Source organism: Cupressus sempervirens, chromosome 4 (genome assembly GCF_028749045.1).
Source record: "Cupressus sempervirens isolate cs-2001-9-10 chromosome 4, ASM2874904v1, whole genome shotgun sequence".
In the NCBI taxonomy this organism is placed as follows: domain Eukaryota; kingdom Viridiplantae; phylum Streptophyta; class Pinopsida; order Cupressales; family Cupressaceae; genus Cupressus; species Cupressus sempervirens.
This window is the reverse complement of record NC_143121.1, coordinates 633,549,699-633,570,342: the sequence shown is the minus strand read 5'-3', so window position 1 is coordinate 633,570,342 and position 20,644 is coordinate 633,549,699. Positions and strand designations below refer to the sequence as shown.

The 20,644-nt window shown below is 39.0% G+C and overlaps 1 protein-coding gene and 1 long non-coding RNA gene across 9 annotated transcripts in view; one reads left to right on the top strand and one right to left on the bottom strand.

Moving 5' to 3' along the window:
* LOC149562832 (uncharacterized) overlaps positions 1 to 18,554 on the bottom strand; it is a 269,069-nt gene extending 250,515 nt beyond the window's left edge. For 3 of the 8 annotated variants that reach the window (XM_089826279.1, XM_089826283.1, XM_089826285.1), the window contains exon 1: positions 18,370 to 18,554. In XM_089826279.1, the coding sequence (XP_089682405.1) occupies positions 18,370 to 18,430 (61 nt within the window). In that variant the 5' untranslated portion in view covers positions 18,431 to 18,554. Of the gene's footprint in view, positions 1 to 17,983; positions 18,086 to 18,369 lie in introns of those variants that run through there. The other 5 variants (XM_089826282.1, XM_089826280.1, XM_089826278.1 and 2 more) reach the window with 5 other exon arrangements.
* LOC149562833 (uncharacterized) lies at positions 17,063 to 17,580 on the top strand. Its single transcript, XR_016363995.1, has 2 exons — positions 17,063 to 17,203; positions 17,340 to 17,580. It is a non-coding gene; the product is annotated as an uncharacterized LOC149562833 (long non-coding RNA).
* Positions 18,555 to 20,644: the final 2,090 nt, after the last annotated feature.

The following is a 20,644-nucleotide window of genomic DNA, read 5'->3' as shown; positions in this document are numbered from 1 at the left end:
GAACAATATGTTAATTACAATGTCAAAGAAAGACAACAGTAATATATTACTAACTAATAAAGATGTTACAACAGAGCATATAAAAATGGATTGGCAAATAATAATATTAAAATATTAAAGAGGATCATTAACAGCAACAAAGTCTTAAGATGGAATCCCTTTACCAAGAAAAGGCTATCGCATATTTAAGTAATAGCAATTATGGAGGAGCCAAACTATCATAACTCACTCTCATTTTCAACGATACAGAACATGAGCCTAACTATGGATTTATTAACGTATAAAAGGAGCAGAAACTATGTCGCACAAAGATGGGATATGAACCAAGATATCAACAGAGAAGCGCAAGTTCTCCAAGGTAAAAAAAATTATTTGTTACAAAAAGTTGACTATTGACAAAGATTGGCATCACAAGAACCTTTTGTTATGCAGCGTTGTTCACATATACATGTGTCGAAGGCAAACAGTAATGTGGAATGTCTAGCGATGGCTAAGCGTACGTATGTAGAGACTAGTCAAATGATTAAAGACTCAGTTTAGTGTAATGTCCCCATCTTTTTAGCATCTCAGTGGAGTTCTTAGCCTTTACATTCTCCGAAGGCTAAATGGAAAAATAAGGAGAAATTGATTAAATTAATTTCTTATAAAGTCGTAAAATAAATTAAAATTAAAAGGTGACTTTATATTTTATTAATTTAGCTTTCTAAAAGCACAACTAATTATTGTATTGGAAAAGGGAAGCTTCTAGAGAGTGTTTTTTCTAGAAGTACAACTAATTATTGCCTTGGAAAGGGGGAAGCTTCTAGAGAGTGCAATTAAATAATATTTTATTTCCTTCTAGAAGGGTGAGGGAAAAGAATAAATAGAGGCGAAAGCTTCATTGCTAGGCATCCGATTATTGTCAATTGCATTTGATATAAACTTGGGAGAAGAAACTAAGCATTTATGATTTCAATTAGCCATTGGAGAGTGTCGATTCTTCAATGTTGCAACCATTTGAAGTGGTGAAATATCCACTAAATTTGGCATTCAGGAGAGCTTCATTCTGGAGTTTTATTTGTGCTTAAATTGGAGAATACATTTATTGTTGGCTGCTACAGTATGTGTGAACAGTGCCGCGCTACAGTACTTGCACTACAATATTTATGCTTGATTCCGATTGCAACTTTCATCTCCATCCTTGGGCATCACTATTATCAGGTTCCTCTTGCAACTATTAGCAGTTAGCATTGTAATTTTAGGCATATAATTTTGCTGTTGTAAGTGATAATTCAAAATCAAATTTGGCATTATTGTAGTCATTATTGTAAGCCCATTTGTCTTGGCAAACTCATAGCAACATTGTACATGAAAGGAGATATATGGTGCATACCATTTGTTTGAAGAATGTCCATCTAATAGTATATATGATTAGCATAATAGTTGTATGCCAATTGTTTGTCAAAATGTCAATTGGTTGTAGGTATGCATTCCATATCTAGTTTCCATGTATATGCATTAAAAAAAATAACAAAAAAGATTGCACTTGCATATTAGTTTATTGTAAGAGGCATTGTAATATCATTTGTGAACATTCTAAATTTCTTAGCATCATTCAAACTATATCAAACAATCTAAAACACAAAAAAATCAGAAAAGAGAAAGGCAGCATACAAGTGTTTGACAATATTCCTTGAGCTAAAATCAGTCAGTTTGATCAAGGGATATTACATTGGTATCAAAGCAAAATCCTACCATCCTAAGGGTTTAGCAATCACATACAGCCACCTAGGGTTGGCTCTCACAGATTTTACACTCGCAGGCAAACTTTGATAGAGAACAAGATTTTGACAAGCAACCAGACACCATGGGTGATAGGCAAGAGCGTAGCCCACCAAGAGACAATAGGAATGAGCATCAAGAAACAAGGGAATTTTTCAAAGCAATGGTTATAAGACAAGAGCGGATGGCTCAGGCTTTGCAAGCATTCACCATCATGGTTGAGCACATGAACCCACAAGACAGACGGAATCAGGAACAAGGGGATAACAAGAGTGCAGTGGGATCACCTAGAGCTCATAGAACTCTTTCCAAAACAGTAGACAGGCCCACACGTCCTACCTTTGTTAGAGAGGAACCAGTATAGGAGCCAGCAAAGGAAGCTGAGGATAGGACATTTGCAGATATCCTTATGGCTACTAATGATGAATGGGAATTATCGGCATTGCAGGTACAGGAGAGAATGGCTTTTGAGAAGTTTGTGAACCAAAGAAGAGAACACTACCGTACAGTCAGACAGAATAGGAGAGCTCGTGGTGAAAATAATGAATTAAAGCGGGCTATAGGGAAGCTTTCCTTGACTACATTTGATGGGAGTAGCAGAATAACAGTGCAAGCTTGGATTCACAAGCTTGATACCTTCTTAGCACTGAGACTTATGACAGAAGTGGAGGCAATAAAATATGCCACGCTACATTTAGAGGGAGCTGCACATGATTGGTAGTACCATAGAATGGTTACCCTTCAGTATAACCAAGTGACTTCATATCAGTATTCATGGACAGGTTGGTAGGGAGGTTTGATAAGAAGGATCCAGAAGTCTACTTCAGGCAGTTGGCACAGTTAAAACAGACAGGCAGATTGGAGTATTTCATTAGTGACTTTCAAAGGCTATCCATTATGGTGTCAAATATATCAGATAGGAAATTGGTTGTTTTGTTCACAAAGGGATTATCCAAACCACTGAAGGGTTGGGTAAACGCCTTTGATCCATTCAATTTGCAAGAAGCGATTAAGAAGGCTAGAAGTATGGAACAAGCAGCCTCAGCAAATAAATTTCGGTCAAAGAGTGCATCACCTAGCAAAGACAAACCATTCTTCAAAAAACTTGAGAGGAATAAAACAAAGCCTGAAAATAAAGATAAATAATTTGCTCCTTTGGATAGAGAGACATTGAATGATTTTGTTTTTATTGTAAAGGACCTTATGACATGAGCCATGACTGTCCTTTGAGGCCAAAGGGGAAAGAAAACAGGGTTATGTGGGCTTATCATGAGGATTCTGATTCTGAAAATTCAGATCAGCAATCTGAAAATGAGGAATCAATTGAAGAAAAGGAAGGCACAGATGATATAGGTGATGAGAGGAATGAGGGTAGACTTAAGGAGGCCCGTCTCACTGGTGTACAACAAGAGGGATCATTCAGGATGAAAGCGATATTAGCTGGTCAGCAAGTTATTACTTTGCTTGATACAGGTGCTATTCACAATTTTATTAATTCCAGATTGATTGAAATGAGTGGGAGACAAACAAAGCAATTTGAGGGTCTGAGAGTGAGGGTAGCTGATGGCTACATCCTCAAATGTGACAAGAAGATTACAGGTTTGCCCTAAAAATCAACAATTTTGATTTCAAAGCAGATTTTTATGTTGTTAACATGGGTGATACAGATTTGGTCTTGGGTATGACTTGGTTACATGACATAGGGGAGTTCACTCTCAATTTGAGAGATATGGAGATGAAGTTTCAGTCAAAGGGGAAGACCCATATACTTAAGGTCATTCGTGGCAGTGAGTTTAGGATGATGTCTTGTAGACACATAGAGAGCTTGTTGAGACATGACCAGGTTGAGTGGGCAGCCCATTGCACTTTAATGCCATCACAAGGGCAGCAAAAATCAGAATATCACCCAGACATACAGGAACTGAGAATCAAGCACTACAAGGTTTTCAATGAAATACCACCAAGTAGACCTCCAGATAAAGGTATTGAGCATATTATTGAGTTAGAGGAGGGTGTTAAACCCATCATGATCACACCCTATAGGCATCCAAAGAGATTGAAGGATGAGATCGAGAAAATCATCAAAGAACTACTTGCTATGGGGCACATTAGACCAAGTAAGTCGCCTTTCACTTCTTCTGTGGTTTTGATGAAGAAGAGGGATGGAACTCTTAGGATGTGCATAGATTATAGGGTCCTGAACAAAAAGGATGAGATCAAGAAAACCATCAAAGAACTACTTGCTATGGGGCACATTAGACCAAGTAAGTCGCCTTTCGCATCTTCTGTGGTTTTGGTGAAGAAGAAGGATGGAACTCTTAGGATGTGCATAGATTACAGGGTCCTAAACAAGAAGACTATAAAAAATAGGTACCCCATCCCACGGATTGATGAGTTATTAGATGAGCTACATGGAGCATGTTTCTTCTCCAAAATTGATTTGAGATCAGGCTATCATCAGATCCGAGTTAGACAGCAGGATATAGAGAAGACGATATTTAGATGTCATTGTGGCCATTTTGAATTTGTAGTTATGCCATTTGAGCTAACTAATGCTCTAGCTACTTTTCAGTCCACAATGAAAAGGGTTTTTCAGAATCAGTTGAGGAAATCCATGTTAGTCTTCTTTGATGACATCTTGGTGTATAGTAGGACATGGCATGAGCATGTGCAGCACTTAGACACTGTGTTGAGCATTCTGAGTAGGGAGTCCTTGTATGCAGAGGAGTTCGAATGTGATTTGGGATTATCAAAGTTATTATATTTGGGTCACATTATCAGTGCTTAGGGAGTACACATGGATCCTGAAAAGGTTCGTGCTTTTATTGAATGACCTACTCCAGTGAACCTGACATAGTTGAGAGGATTTTTGGGGTTGTGTGGATTCTACAGGAGGTTTGTTAGTGGATATTCCAAGCATGCAGCACCCTTGACGGACTTGATGAGAAAGGGGGCTTTCTTATGGACTCTTGAGGTGCAGGAGTGTTTTGATAAATTCAAGGAGTTGATGACTTCTTGTCCAGTGCTAGCATTACCAGATTTTAGCAACCTTTTGAGTTGCATTGTGATGCATCTAGCGAGGGTGTTGGAGCAGTGCTTATACAGGACAAGCACCCGATTGCTTATGAAAGTAGGAAGCTTAGGGGGGCTGAGAGGAGCTTCAGCATTTGTGATAAGGAAATGTTGGCCATAATGCATGCTTTGGCCAAATTTAGGCAGTATTTAGTGGGTAACAAATTCAACATAAAAACCGACCACAATAGCCTGAAACATTTCCTGAGGCAATGAGATCTTAATGACAGACAACAAAAATGGGTAAATAAATTACAGGCATATGATTTCGATATTACCTATTTCAAGGGGGCACAGAATGTAGTAGCAGATGCCTTGTCACGGAGTCCCCACTTGAGCTTGATGACCGATATATCAAAGGATTGGAGACATTCGATCCTTACAGAATATGCAAAGGATACATAGGCATCAAGATTCATAGATGGATTGATCCAAAATAGTGATTTCACCCTTGTGAATGAGATCATCATTTACAAAGGGCACATTTATTTGGTGCCAAGGTCAAAGGTGAAGAGGATGGTGTTGAGAGTTTATCATGACTCACCTATGGCAAGACATCCAAGTTTTTACAAAAACTACTAGCAGATTCGTGAGCATTTTTCTTGGAAAGGGCTCAAAGATGAGGTGTTGCAATATGTTAGAGAGTGTCCTACTTACCAACAGAATAAATAAGAGCACTCTTATCCAACTAGCTTACTTAAGCCACTTTCAATTCCTAACAGGAAGTGGGAGTGTTTATCCATGGACTTCATCACAAGATTGTCGAGAGCCCAGGGTAGAGACTATATATATTATGTTGTTGATTGGTTTACAAAATTTGCCCACTTCTTCCCAATCAATACTACATACACTGCTACACAGGTGGCAGATTTATTCTCAGAGAGGTATTTAGGTTGCATGGTTTACCTCAGAGCATTGTCAGCGACAAGGATAGTAGGTTTATGAGTCACTTCTAGCAGGAGTTGTTCAGATTGTGCAGGACAAAGCTCACTCCAAGTATTAGCTACCACCCCCAAACAGATGGTCAGACAGAGATAGTGAACAAATGGGTGGAGGGATACTTTAAGAATTACATAGCAAGGCAACAGAAGGTTTGGGTTAAGTGGATATATCTATGTGAATATTGTTATAATTCCACTTATCACATGTCTATCCAAATGTCACCATTCATGGCATTGTATGGATATAAGGCACCCAGTTTCATGGATTTGTTGCTATCAAATAGTAGAGTGCTCAATGCTGGAGACTTATTAAAGGAGAGCCAGGACATTGTGAAGGCTCTTAAGGATAATATCACTAAGGCACAGAATCAAAAGAAACAATATGTTGATCAGAAGAGGACTGAGCGAACTTTTGAGGTAGGTGATATGGTGTATTTGATGTTGCAGCCTTACCGCCAGTCCACTCTCAAGAAGAGTGGTGCCGAAAAACTTAAGCCACATTATTATGGGCTTTTTAGTGTGATCAGGAGAGTTGGAGAGGTGGCTTATGAGTTGGATTTGCCAACAAAGAGCAAAGTCCATAATATTTTTCATGTGTCACGTCTCAAAAAGACATTAGGACACCAAATTGTTCCTTCTACAGTGCTTCCAACCTTGGATGATGAGGGGAAATTGGTCTTAATACCAGAGGCTATCATTGAGTTCAGGGAGAGGAGTTTGAGGAGACGTACTATCAGGGAGTACTTGGTGAAGTGGAAGGACCTACCAGTAGAGGATGCCACTTGGGAGAGTGAATAAATTTTGCAGCATCCAAAGTTGAGATTGCTTGGGGACAAGCAATTTCAAGAGGGGCGGACAGTAATGTCCCCATCTTTTTAGCATCTCAGTGGAGTTCTTAGCCTTTAAATTCTCCGAAGGCTAAGTGGAGAAATAAGGAGAAATTGATTAAATTAGTTTCTTATAAAGTCGTTAAATAAATTAAAATTAAAAGGTGACTTTATATTTAATTAATTTAATTTTCTAGAAGCACAACTAATTATTGTATTGGAAAGGGGGAAGCTTCTAGAGGGTGATTTTTCTAGAAGTACAACTAATTATTGCCTTAGAAAGGGGAAAGCTTCTAGAGAGTGCAATTAAATAATATTTTATTTCCTTCTAGAAGGGTGAGGGAAAAGAATAAATAGAGGCGAAAGCTTCATTGCTAAGCATCCGATTATTGTCAATTGCATTTGATATAAACTTGGGAGAAGAAACTAAAGTTTCTAATTTCAATTAGCCATTGGAGAGCGTCAATTCTTCAGTGTGACAACCATTTGACATGGTGAACTATCCACTGAATTTGGCATTCAAGAGAGCTTCATTCTGGAGTTCTATTTGTGCTTAAATTGGAGAATACATTTATTGTTGGCTGGTACAGTACGTGTGAACAGTGCCGCACTATAGTACCCGAGCTACAATATTTATGCTTGATTCCAATTGCAACTTTCATCTCCATCCTTGAGCATCACTATTATCAAGTTCCTCTTGCAACTATTAGTAGTTAGCATTATAATTTTAGGCATATAATTTTGTTGTTGTAAGTGATAATTCAGAATCATATTTGGCATTATTGTAGTCATTATTGTAAGCCCATTTGTCTTGGCAAACTCATAGTAACATTGTACATGAAAGGAGATATATGTTGCACACCATTTGTTTGACGAAATGTCCATGTAATAGCATATATGATCAGCATAATGTTGTCGGTAAAATGTATAGTGTAGCCGACGGGTAGATCAGTATCCGAACAGGCGCGTGACACTTGAGTCACCCCTTCGGAAGTCACCCCTTCGGAAAGGTATATGTACACGTTTGAGATGGACTTTGGAAGCATTATTGTAATCGGAAATCATTGTAGTCATTGTAATCTGCAAATGCATACATGAATAAAGTACCTGTACGGAATTGAATCGTGTTATACTTGTGTTGAACTTCTTACCCTATGCGGTAAACATTTGGCGCCGTTGCCAGACGTACCTGGAACGAAGGAATGATATGAAGATTGATGCCGAATTTGCCAAACAAAGATCGGAATAAGGTGAAAGATAAGAATGAACTAAGTACAGCAAAAGAAATTTTAATCTTAACATAGCAAGCAGAACGCAGACAGAGACTTCAAGAGATTGCCGAGGGGCACCGAAGGGGTGAAGAGGCACAGACGGAGGGAGTGCACTCACCTAGTAGGTTGAGGAGTGCCGAGGAATTGCTAGAAGAAACTCGACAACGCTTGAATTTGGTGGAGGAAACAAGGGAAGAGTTCCTTAACCTGTATATGCTGAGGGGAGAGTGTCCGAACGAAAGGGAAGCAACTCGCACGGCTCAGAGTGCCGAGGGAGCACGAGTGTGGAGGGATCTCTTCGTTCCTGACACACCGGACGAACGGATACAGGCGGAGAATAGAACATCACTTGAAGACCTGTCACCAGATAACGCGGTTGTTGGGAACAAAATTGTTGTCCAGAACAGCGCAGGAGTCCAGAACAGCGCGGGAGCACAAAACAGCACGAGAGTCCAGAACAGCGCGGAAGCACAAAACAGTGCAGGAGCTCAAAACAACGTGGGTACACAAGTACCTCAGAATCAAAGACAAGTAACGATGGCTGGCCCTAAAGAAAAGTTACCCAAGTTTCACGGTGATGGTTCAGCAGACCCTATCAGACGTTGTAAAACGTGTGAAACCATATGGACAACAAATGGTGTGACAGATGAGGATGATTGGGTAAGACAATTTCCAGCGACCCTACGGGTTGTGGTGATAGACTGGTTTTCTGACACTAGTCCTCAGAAACTTAATACATGGGAGAATGTTAAAAAAGAATTTATCGCAGAATTCAGATTACTCCGAGATGATAATGAAATAGTGGCAGAAATCTACAGCACCAAACAAGGAAAAAATGAGACAATCCGAACCTATGCCAGGCAACTGAAGGAATTGATCGGAAAGATGGAGAGTCAACCAGCGGATGGGTTGAAGAAACGGTGGTTCATGGAGGGGCTACGGCCGGCTCTTAAAAAGAAAATGAAGATTGTACCACCGGCATCGTACACCGATGCGTATACTCGCACTATGGATTTGGAAAGTGAACAGAAGACGAGTAAGAAGAAAAAGCATAAGTCCTCTGATTCAGATGATTCATCCTCAGAGAGCAGTAGTAGTGATGAGGAATCAAACAAGAAGATGACAACGCTACAGAAAGACATGCTACGGATGATGAAAGAATTCAAAATTTTGAAAAAGAATCCAGATACAGTAAAAGGAGAACTGTGGTGTATAGATTGCAAGGAGGACGGACATACGAAGGGTTCATGCCCGAAGAAGCAATTTTGTGACATCTACCAGGTGGCAGGGCATTCCCTAAAAGAGCGCCCGTTTAACTTGAAAGCAAAAGGACACCAACAGGTGTTACTCACGCAGAAAGCGTCGAACAATAGCAATAACGCGAGCAATGATGCAACTTCAGGTGGATATTGAAATAATAATAGACGCGGAATGGGTGGAAACAATAACAATAACAATGGAGGCCGAAGTAGAATACAATATGATGCGAGTGGACGACCGATGATACAGTGTCGAGCATGTAATCTTTGGGGTCACTTCGCGAGGGACTGTACTACGAAGGAGGCGCCGCAACTACTGTGTAGATGGTGTGGTCCAGGGGACTATGAAGATTCAAAGTGTCCAAAGCAAAGCGTAAATTTATTAAGTATTGAAACAAGTAATGAGAATGTGTTGGCAATCACGCGGGAGCAGGCGAGGAAGGCAAAATATCCGAATGCGGAAGAAGAAAAGGAGAGGTTACAGAAAGCCCGAGTGGAGATAGAAAAGCAGATGATAGCAGAGAAGTCACAAATAAAAGACACTACTGTAATTCTGAAAAGAAACTTGGCAGAACAAAGTATGGTGAAACAAATAATGCAAATGGAGGTGCTAGTTAAATTAAATGATCTTCTTATTACCATGCCACAGTTACGTAAGGCTATTATAAATATGACACCGTCCCCGAGAGTAACGAAGGAAGCAAAGGATAGTATAGAAACAACCACAGCAACAGCAACAGATCCGATGTTACTAGCACTTACAACAGGTAGACATCCAGCAGTGGTGGAGATGGGCATTCTGGGTACGGTGCTAACAGATACAATAGTAGACAGAGGATCGAGAGTGAATGTGATGCCGGAAGATATCTGGAAAAAACTTGGACAACCAACACTATGGCCACCCACCTTTCAGTTACTTACAGCAAATCAACATGGAATAAAACCCTTGGGCACTCTGATGGCGCAGCCGGTAACAATTGGGACACAACCATTTTTGCTGGATTTTGTAGTCATTCCATTAAAGAGAAGAGGGTATGACGCCATCCTAGGACGGGGGCGGTTGGTGCAGGCTAAGGTAAAGCATGATTGGAAAAGGAACACCCTGTCAATGGAGAAGGGAGGTAGGAGATTTATAATCGATTTGCATACACAGATAGTAGGAGAAGAAGCCGCGTCGTCGGACTCAGAAGGCGATGGCGAGAGTGACGACGAAGGGAAAAGAAGGATGGAACCAAATGATGAAGGGGTATTGAGACTAGAAGGAGGCTCAACTGATGATGACTTAGACTCTGTGAATGGACTGTTGCATTGGCAAATGGAAGACTATGAGGTCTTTCCGAGCTGCAATATTTTGAGTGTCGAGGAGGGAAAAGAAGGCCAGGAGTTTCCGAAGGAGTACAGTGAACTGAAGGAGGGGGAAGCGCAAGTGGATGAAACACCTGCCCATACGTTCAGTAAAGATAAACCAATAAAATATGAAGAGCTGATAGTGAAAGCAATGAACTTGGGTGATGAAGAAAATCCGAAGAACATTCTTGTAGGAAATGATTGGAACCCAGTATTGAAGGTAGCAGCTTGGACGTATAAAGACTTAAAAGGAGTACCACCAGAGCTATGTGTCCATCGGATACCATTAATCGAAGGTGCGGTACCTGTACAGAAGCGGCCGTATTGAAGGAATAAGAACTATGCAGCATGGGCCACGAAAATTGCACAAAACAAGTGGAAGGTGTGGTGTCACAAGCGTTTAAAATTAAACAATCTTCAACCCGGCCAGTTAGTACTGAAGTATAACAGACGGAATGGAATTAGACTTGGGAAGTTCAAAGTCAAATGGGTCGGACCATACAAGATACGGGAAGTTGGATATAACGGGACAATTAAGTTATGGACACTCAATAGGAAGGAAGTAGCAGCCAATGCAGTAAATGGTTCGAAATTAAAAGTCTACCATGAAAGAAATAACGCACCTCCGTGAACGAACAACTAAGAAAAGAACAACTGTAAATATTGTATATATGTAAATACTGTACATATGTAAGATAAGAGTTAAACATAAATTTTGAGTGCCACTACGAAGTAATAAAGTAAAGAAAAATGTGTAACAAATGTTGTACGGGCCTTGAGGGATATATTGTGCAGGAGTTAAAAACATTGTACGACATCTTGGGAATGGAAATCAAGAAGATTGTATTGACACTAAGATATACGGACTTAAGGAGCAGATCAGGCAAAGAACATAACAAGAACAGGCTAAGACTTGTATAGCCAGAGGAAGTAGGACATGAGATATTATAGACCGTACAGCCACCACAAGAAGACCGTACGACCAAAAATGTCAGTACCGTACGACCAAGGACGTCAGGTATTATAAACCGTACGGCCAACAAGGAACAGAGGTACGGCTGAACAAGTTGCCGTACGGACAATGGAGAGACAAGCGTATGGCTGGGAGAGCTCATTAAATAAGAGTTTTGATGACCGTACGGCCTCGTTGAACGACCGTACGGCCTCAAACGGAGTTATGTTGGAAATAATAATAAAGCAAGCTTAAAATTTGACATGACCATACGGTCACTAGATGACTGTACGGCATTGAGTTTTGTTAAACCGTACTGGAACATACCGTACCGTACGGAAGATAGACAGTACGACCCCAAGTGGAAAAGACCATACCGTACGGTGGAATAGCAAAGGGTGCAAAGGAAGACCGTACGAGCATAAGGCAAGTCAAAATACAGAGAATCGTCGATGTTCGTACGGCCCAAAACATAAGGGATAGCGTAAGAAGACCATGTGGCCTGTCCGTACGGATTGAGGGCAAAGTGAAAAAGACCGTACGGTCTCAAGACACTAAAACGCAATCGTACTGAGTGGTGACCAGAATAAAGCCGCAAGGAAAAGAATAGCCAGAGACGAAGGGTATCAGGAAAGGAAGAGGAATTGCTATAGCCGATTCACAAAGTAAGTCTGCAGGAAAGAGGAAGTGGAAGAGCTATCAAAAAAAAAGAAAAAAAATGTCGACAAATCAAGAATGCTCAGAATGAGTATTAGATGATGCCATAGGAAAGGGGAAGCATCAGCAATTGCCAGAAAGAGTGTAGAATCAGCAGGAAATGACAGAAATGGTGTGTTCCATGCAGTTTTGTGTGGGTTTCAGAGTGCTAATTTGGTCTTGACGGCGAGGGGCAAGGAGCGCACCCGGGGCACTACCCTAGGACCCCACGAGGGCGCTGCCCCTCGACCCCGCCGGGGGCGTTGCTCCCTGGACCCCTAGTCGTTGCGGATATCAGTCATGTGAAGTGTGACTAGTTGATGAGACCGAGAGCTGTTGCTGTAGGCATGAGGGTTTGTGTGCCAGAGGAGGCACTCGGAGTAGGTGTTGGACATGAGGCTGTCTTGGTGGATGCGTAGAGAGCTCGGGAGGAGCTGATCATCCAGTTGAAGGCAGTATGGCGACACTTGGTTCAGTGTAACCAGAAGTTGGAAACAGAGAAAACAACACAGGTGGCTATCAAGGTCAGCTAAGGAGATAGTATTGTGTTAGCAGAGGCTACAGATACAATGTGGGTTGGAGACCAGTTTGGTGCAGGCATAGGATGAATGTGAAAATGATGCGATAGAAACAGATCTATCTTGTTGTAGTTAGTCAATTAATATATTTTTTTGTTAATTTGTCTCAGATATTTTGTAATTGTCATCCGGAGACGACTTTTCTTTTTTTGGGGGGGGGATGATGTTGTCGGTAAAATGTATAGTGTAGCCAACGGGTAGAGTAGTATCCGAACGGGCGCGTGACGCTTGAGACACCCCTTCGGAAAGGTATATGTACACTTCCGAGATGGACTTTGGAAGCATCATTATAATCGGAAATCATTGTAGTCATTGTAATCTGCAAATGCATACATGAATAAAGTACCTGTTCGGAATTGAATCGTGTTATACTTGTGTTGAACTTCTTACCCTATGCGGTAAACACATAATAGTTGTATGCCAATTGTTTGTCGAAATGTTATATGCATTAAAAAATACCTAAAAGAACTGCACTTGAATATTAGTTCATTGTAAGAGGCATTGTAATATCATTTGCAAACATTCTAAATTTCTTAACATCATTCAAACTATATCAAACAATCTAAAACACAAAATCAGAAAAGAGAAAGGCAGCATACAAGTGTTTGACAATATTCCTTGAGCTAAAATCAGTCAGTTTGGTCAAGGGATATTACATTTAGCTGCTGTATTAGAGGAAACAAACATTCTATATTGCTGCAGCTTGCATAATAAACCGATCAGTATAATTTTGGAATAGATACGATTGAGTTGGTAATTACAAACCACAACAATGATTAATAATAATAAACAATATAAACAATATATAGAGGGGTTGACCCTGCAGTGCAATGGCAAAGTCATTGTCGTTGCAAGCCATGTTGATACGGCGTCCAATGTTTGAACCCTGCTTGCAAAAAGGAGACATGTCTTGGTGGTTTCGTTGATGGTGGAGGCATGCTCGTCGTGGCTAAAGGGAGATATAAGATGGTCGCCAAAGTGGAGAGATAAGGTGGCAGGGAGATATAAGGGGCTGGCATCAGCTAGACAGTGTTCATGCCGACCGGTGTTCGGGCTGATGAAGATGGAAACAATGGTGGTCAGTCTCAAGATCATCGCTGGGCTAGGAGTGCTCACGGACTTTGTGCCGAACCCACAGTGGAGTGTGATAGTTGTGCCCATCAGGCTCGGTGTCCCTGCTGGGCTTCCGTGCATGCAGGTCTTGAGTATTGGTTTTGGGGATGAGGTACCCCAAATTGTGGCCTCACTGGTTCGTAGCTCCAGTCAAAAGCAAAATATTACCGATCAAAAAAAAACAATATTTAGAGAAGGGCATCGTTTATGAATGCAAACAGCAGTTAGTTTGTCGATAATTCATTTAATGTTGGTTAAGACAAGAATGGTATCTATTAGCAATCAATGAAAGGATGTGATTAGCATAAGATCAGACCAATTATGAATGCAAGTCTAATCAATAACTATAATTGTCATGAAGTGGTGTGATTAGTAAAGGTCATCATGAATGGACATGAAACATGTTTTTTGGGAAGCAACTCATTGCTCCACTTGGAAGATATATGAAGGCACATTTCCACTTCAGCAATGGAGAAGAGGAATTATAGATTGTATAAATAAATATAGTAGTTTCTGATCAAATGGATTTGGAGGGGTATATGTTATATATCATATCTGCTAATCTATGGAAGATATCAGAAAATAAGTCTCTATCTGTTTACTGGCAAGCATTGGGTAACAGCAAGGATATGTTGTAATTGACTATGATTTAATATTGCTTTACAAAAGGACATATCAGAATTCTAGTATTGATAAGGAACCCTTATGGGGCCTAACATATATATATATAAAGAATTATATCAGTTATATTTTATAGATATATTCAAGACCTATTACTATTTTAATCTAAGAAGGGAAGGTTGTGATGTTTCGAAAGGGGCTTGTATAAATCCAAGCAATGGCTATTTGTCGCAAGATAGGTTACGGATCAGCAACTCTGAGCACCTTGCGGGCATAGTCCCAAGATAGGCTAAGGGCTTGGATCTGTAAACTTTGAGGGAGCCCATTGTAGTTTGTATCTAGGCACCTTGGATAGGACCTACTCCTTCCGTCTTTGAGCTGGAATAGTAATAATTTTGAATGTTAGTGTTAATGAATATACAGATAACTTAATCTAATTAAATAAATAAATAGTTCTTTTAACTTCAAATGTCTTATATCCCTTGGCTTGGGACATAAATGTGAAATTTGTGTTAATTTGGTAATAACTGAGACTAACCACAGTTAGGGAACGTTGCATAAGTAGGAATCTTGAGGCTTTTAGGGCATTTGAGTGTAAATGTGGATATATTCTCCCATGCCCAAATAGATAGGATCTGCAAATAAGCAAATGGCACGTGTTTATTCAGCTTATAGCTCTGTAACTTTATTGAACTGTTTTAATGAAGGGAGCTGCCCCTGGCAACACTTACCTACAAGAAAAAGATGTTGAAATATCTGACATATACGAGAAAGTGGACAAATGGCAACCTGATATGTCAATGGGCTTAAATTTCAACTTCAAAATGAACTTGCATTCCTATAATTTCCTACTCTAGATGAGCAATATCAATATGCATTAAAATCTGACAAGAAACTAAACTAGAAAAAACAAAATAGTGAGTAGAGGGGTGATAGCTTAAAAAATAAAGGTAAAGAGATTTCTTTAGAACCTATCATGCGGAAAGAGCCAGAAGAACACAAGAATGTGAAGGTTCACTTTAGAGATAGGGAAGGCTTTGGATGTAGAGGATGAGGACAGACGCCTCCAAGAGATGGGAACCATAAACTGCCTGGAAACAAAAGAGTGATGGTAGTCCAAGAAGAAGAATAACCCTGGTTAGAAGAGCTGAAGCTGAGTCAAGAAAAAATTTGATGTTGAGAAGAACCTTAATATCTAGGGACAAAGAAGCCCCCAAAGTTGTTTAAAGGAGGAAGAGTGTCTTTTGAACAAAATGCAAATGTAAGGATATGGCATGCAAGGTGATCATAGATGAAGGATCTACTGACAATCAAGTGATTATAGAAATGGTGGATAACTTACAGTTTGCTTGCATTTCAAAAGCTAATTCTGACAAGATTTCTTGGTTAAATAAGAATCATAGTGTGGCTGGGGATAAGACTTGTGTTGTTGCTTTCAAAATTAGTTCATATCAAGATTAAGTGCTCTGTGATATGGTACTGATGAATATATGTCATTTGTTGTTGGGTAGGCCTTGGCAATGTGATCAGAATGTTATCCATTGGCATAGAATGAATGAATGAATGATTTTAATGGCATTCACTATACCTCAGCAGTCTAGGGGACCAAATGATCACAGCACTAAGCAATTTCCATATTTCTTTCCATTTCCAATCTTCTGATATGGATCTTAACCAAGAATTCTGCAGTTTGCTTGATCTTGTTAACTTCAAATAAGCTATACATGTTGTCCGCCTTTAGGATGACATCATAATAAGTTCGGATGTTGTCATAAGTTGTGCATTCCGAGAGAAATGACATTCTGTTTCAGTAGCTCTGGTCCTACAAAACATGCAAAACCTCTCCTCCCAAGCCTCTTTGGGCCTCTTCAATCTACCTGTCACGCACCTGAGGCAATGAGATCCCATCCTCAATTGTGCCACTAACAACCTTGGCTTACCTTTAATAGCAGCCCCAAGGTACCCTTTCTGGCCATGATCCCTGGTTGGGTTGAATTCTTAAAACCATCTAGAAAGAATACATATAAGGTTCAGGATGTAGGAATGAAAAACATCTTAAAACCACGGAAAGAGGAAGGAGCATTTGAAATGGTATCTTTATCTCTTCTTGCAGAACCTAGATTTGAACTTGAAGAGAACAATAGAATTATAGATCGGCCAAGGAAGAAGCTGAAGGAAAACTTAGAAGCAAAAGTGACACACGATTTAAAGAGGGAGGTACAATCAAAATTTGATGTGAAGCCAAATCAAGGTTCGATTGACAAGATCAAGCTCATAGGTGAACCTCAAAAGGTAGATGTTGAAGTTTCAGCTGACTGTAAGGGGGTTGAAGGGAATAGTGAATTGTGGAGAAACAAGCATGACCATAAAATATCTTTTATTGAAGTGATAAAAAAATTGGTTAAAAGTGACTGCCTAACTACGTATGAGAGCAGTGATGTGAAGTGCGATTGGAATGAAGGAAAAGATTTGAGGTCTATTAGTGATTATTATGTGAATTCTACATTAAAGACTTTGCGTACTTTCATTGGCCCAGCTGAATAGTGGAATCAACACTGGGTGCCTCACTCCAAGAAGACTGGGGTTGGAAATTTTGGTAATGACTTAAATTCGTGTCAAGGAATCCCAAGAGGCCTATTGATAGTCTTGTTCCCTCATGTTGGTGGCAATGTTGTCCGGTTCTTTTGAACCAGGAGATTCGGAAGATTTCAAAGATGGGAAGGATAATGTACCGAAGATTCCCAATGCCAACTCAGCTTCTGCAGGTAGGCGTTCTCTTTATTTTTTATTTCCCTATTTTTGGTTTGTATCTGTCACCGCCTCTGTTTCCTGAGGTGACATTCCTACTTTTGGTATTGTTTGTTTGTTAGTGAGTTGGTGGTAGTTTGGTTGTCATGTAAGGGTTTTTGGCTTGGAGGTAGGAGCTACGGGAAGGAGGTGATGAAGATTGTGCCTCAGCTTTTGTTTCTCCGTAATGATGTTGGTACTGTTAAGACGATGAAATGCGCGATACCAGTGAATTTTCTGAGTTTATGCAAGACTATCTCTTAATCGTTATTGTTGTTCTATGAAATCTTGTTAAAACTTTTTGCAGGGCAGAGGCCTTAACTGCATCGAGGTGAATTACAAATTTTTTTGCAAACAGTAATCTAGTTCATCAAATCTTATGAAACCAGAATATTAAACAAGACGTTATAAACTTATTCTTCACCTGAAACTGTCAAAGGGAAGATTGAATAACATTTTCCCGAAGACCACCATTATACTCGATAGACATAAAACAGGTAAAGATAAAATGAGTCAGTGTTGCATGCAGAAAAGGTTAAAGGTCATCAATGTGGTGATGAGTAGTGAAGTGTGACCCAAAACATTGATAAGCAAATGGGTTTCTAGAATTGTGTTTAACCCATAAAGCCTGTAAAAAATTGAAGTCTCCAAACATAGAGTTAAATTCAAGCAAACGATCCATTCTATGCATACTCTCATACAATGTGTAATTTTGTAAATACATTTGCGGTAATTTACTACATAAATGGTAATCTCACGTGTAAATTTGCAAATGCGTCAGTATCGTCTTTGGCACACAATGTTCATGCGAAAACTTCCCAACAACTGTAGTCAATGCTTATTCCACGAAACGAAGCCCTGTTTCTCCCATCAAAACTAAGTTGTCCTTAAGTTTGTTTAAATGGAAATTTCTGTTCTACCATCAATATCACGGATAAAGCCATTTTACGTTAAACCTGATTATTTAGTGAACAAATCCAATCCTTCAGAACCAGATGTATCTGTGTTGCCGAAATAGCTCCAAAATCAACCAAAACTAATTCCATCCCAAAATATTGCGTACTACGAAATGTGAAAACTCTATACAATCCGTAAGTAAAATGTTGTTTTCCTGCTATCGAGATGTAACAGCGTGGAAATGTACCTGGCATCAATGTCATGAAATAACCTGTTCGGGCACCGTGAAGGCCAGGAAGAATCCCCATGGCTGAACATGTATTTTGATACGCTTAATTTTGAGTAAGTTCAATAAGCGAGGCGCCATGAAAAAATTCTTGCATGAGTAAATAGAATATTCAATTCAATATGTACTCCACAAATAATAAAGAAGTAAAGGTTGAAGAAATTCTACAAAAGAAATTGGGAAGCGAGATCGAGAGGAAGAAACTATATTATATAAAAGAGTTCAACCCTACTTGTGATCAACTCCAAAAAGCATACATAGGAGCCAACATTTTTTGGAGTGCTAAAATTCTTATTGCTCAGCTGAGAATCAACTCTCACCAACTTCGTTGTGAGATCGGGCGTTGAAAGAGGCCAAAGGAGGCTTGGGAAGAGAGAATTTGCAAATTTTGCAATTGTGGGAAAGTGGAAACTGAACAGCACTTTATTTTAGAATGTGAGGCCTACAGCACTTTATTTTAGAATGTGAGGCCTACAAGAGTAGCACAGATAAATTTGCAGATACTATATGTGACAGTTCTTAGCATAACCTATTCAACGAAGAGTACATCGAGCAATTGGGTGGACTCATCATCATCTTGCACAAGAAGTGAACAGTGCTACTTAAGTCTACTTGAGTTGTCTTGCTGTCCCATAGGCTATTTTTAGCCTCGTGGACATTAAAATTTTATCTATCTATCTATCTATCTTTTTTGCTAATACCCGAGCTTCAAGCTTTCCTTGAATTATGAAGGTCATGTTGTAAAGTCTAGTAGACATCATTAAAATGCTCCACAATTCAATTCAATATTATTTTGGACATAATCTTGAAAGATACAATTATTGGTATACTCCTTTTATGTGAATTTGAGAGACCGTAAGATTTGAAGTATCCAAATTTTGACAATGAAATGCACTGAAATGAAAAAATCTAAATTTGGAATAAAAGTAACATGGATGAGTAGTAGTAAAAATTAATTTGAAATTCAAATTTCACTTTTAAAATTGTATTTGTAAATTTTGATTAAAAAAAGTTTGTAATTTTATCTTGATTTATTTATTCTTTTGAAATAAGATATTTAATTTGTTTATTTTTAGGTGATTTTTATAATTGATATGAATATTTTTATAAGTTGAGCATTCTATAAAGTAGCGTTAATTTGTCTTTATCATTTTCTTATTACACTAGGTATGTTTTCATTTCTCTCTTTCTTCGGTGGTGTTCATGTATTGGACTTACAACTGAAACAATGATAGCTAGTCCTTAACTAGGCATTAACATTCTTATTTCCTATTTAATTCATTGTTCATATGTAAACATTTTTCTTCCGGCCCTACATAAGATTAAATTGTATGACATTATGGAACCATTTTCTTTTAATCAAAGTTTTTAAGATCAATCATTTCCAACAAGTGGATCTATGGAAAGTAGCATTATTTTTGTTTTCAAAAGAGCTCTAATGCAAGAATAATTATTCAAATCGTAAAGTGATTTAGAGTTACTCAATTCAATTTGCAAGTTATTTCATGATACAAAAGTAAAACAAGTCATTAAGTGTCATGTTCCTCTCATTTGTTTGTTAAGTTTGGTGGCAAGAGAACTTGAGTTCTAGGTTATGTTGTGGTGGTTAAGAAATATGTAGAGTTGTTAAGTTTGTTATTCCATATTATTAATAGATCAAATTGGTGTTGCTTTGCACATTTCAAAAAGAGGAAGTCTAAATTAGGAATAACTTGGGAACTTAAATAAGGTGATAGCCAGCATTCAAAATAGCATGTATATCTATATGACCCTGTCATTATGATATTCCAATGGATCAAAGACAACTCATTCCATTATATCTAGTAATTTTGACCTTTGATACTAATTGCCTCATTCAATGGCTCCCGATGGTAAACAAAAATCTTATAATCCTTATGATATTTTTTCATGTGAGTCCAGCCAATATCAACAATTGGATGAACGCTTACCTAGAAGAAGAAAATATAGGAGTCTGGGAGAGTAATTTAGTATTGGATTCTAACTTGCTAGAGCTACCTGTATCAAGGAGTGAAGAGGAACAAGAAGAAAGTGAATCATTTTCTTCTTTAATTTGCCCATGGATTAAATCTATAAAAATCCCAATATTGCTATGTATTCCTCTATTTCCTTGGTGCAACAATGATGTAAGAAAAAGAAGGAAATGGAAATATACATTTACCTCATTCTAAATTTGGATAACATATCCATCTAGTAAAGAGTTGAGTATAGTAGATTA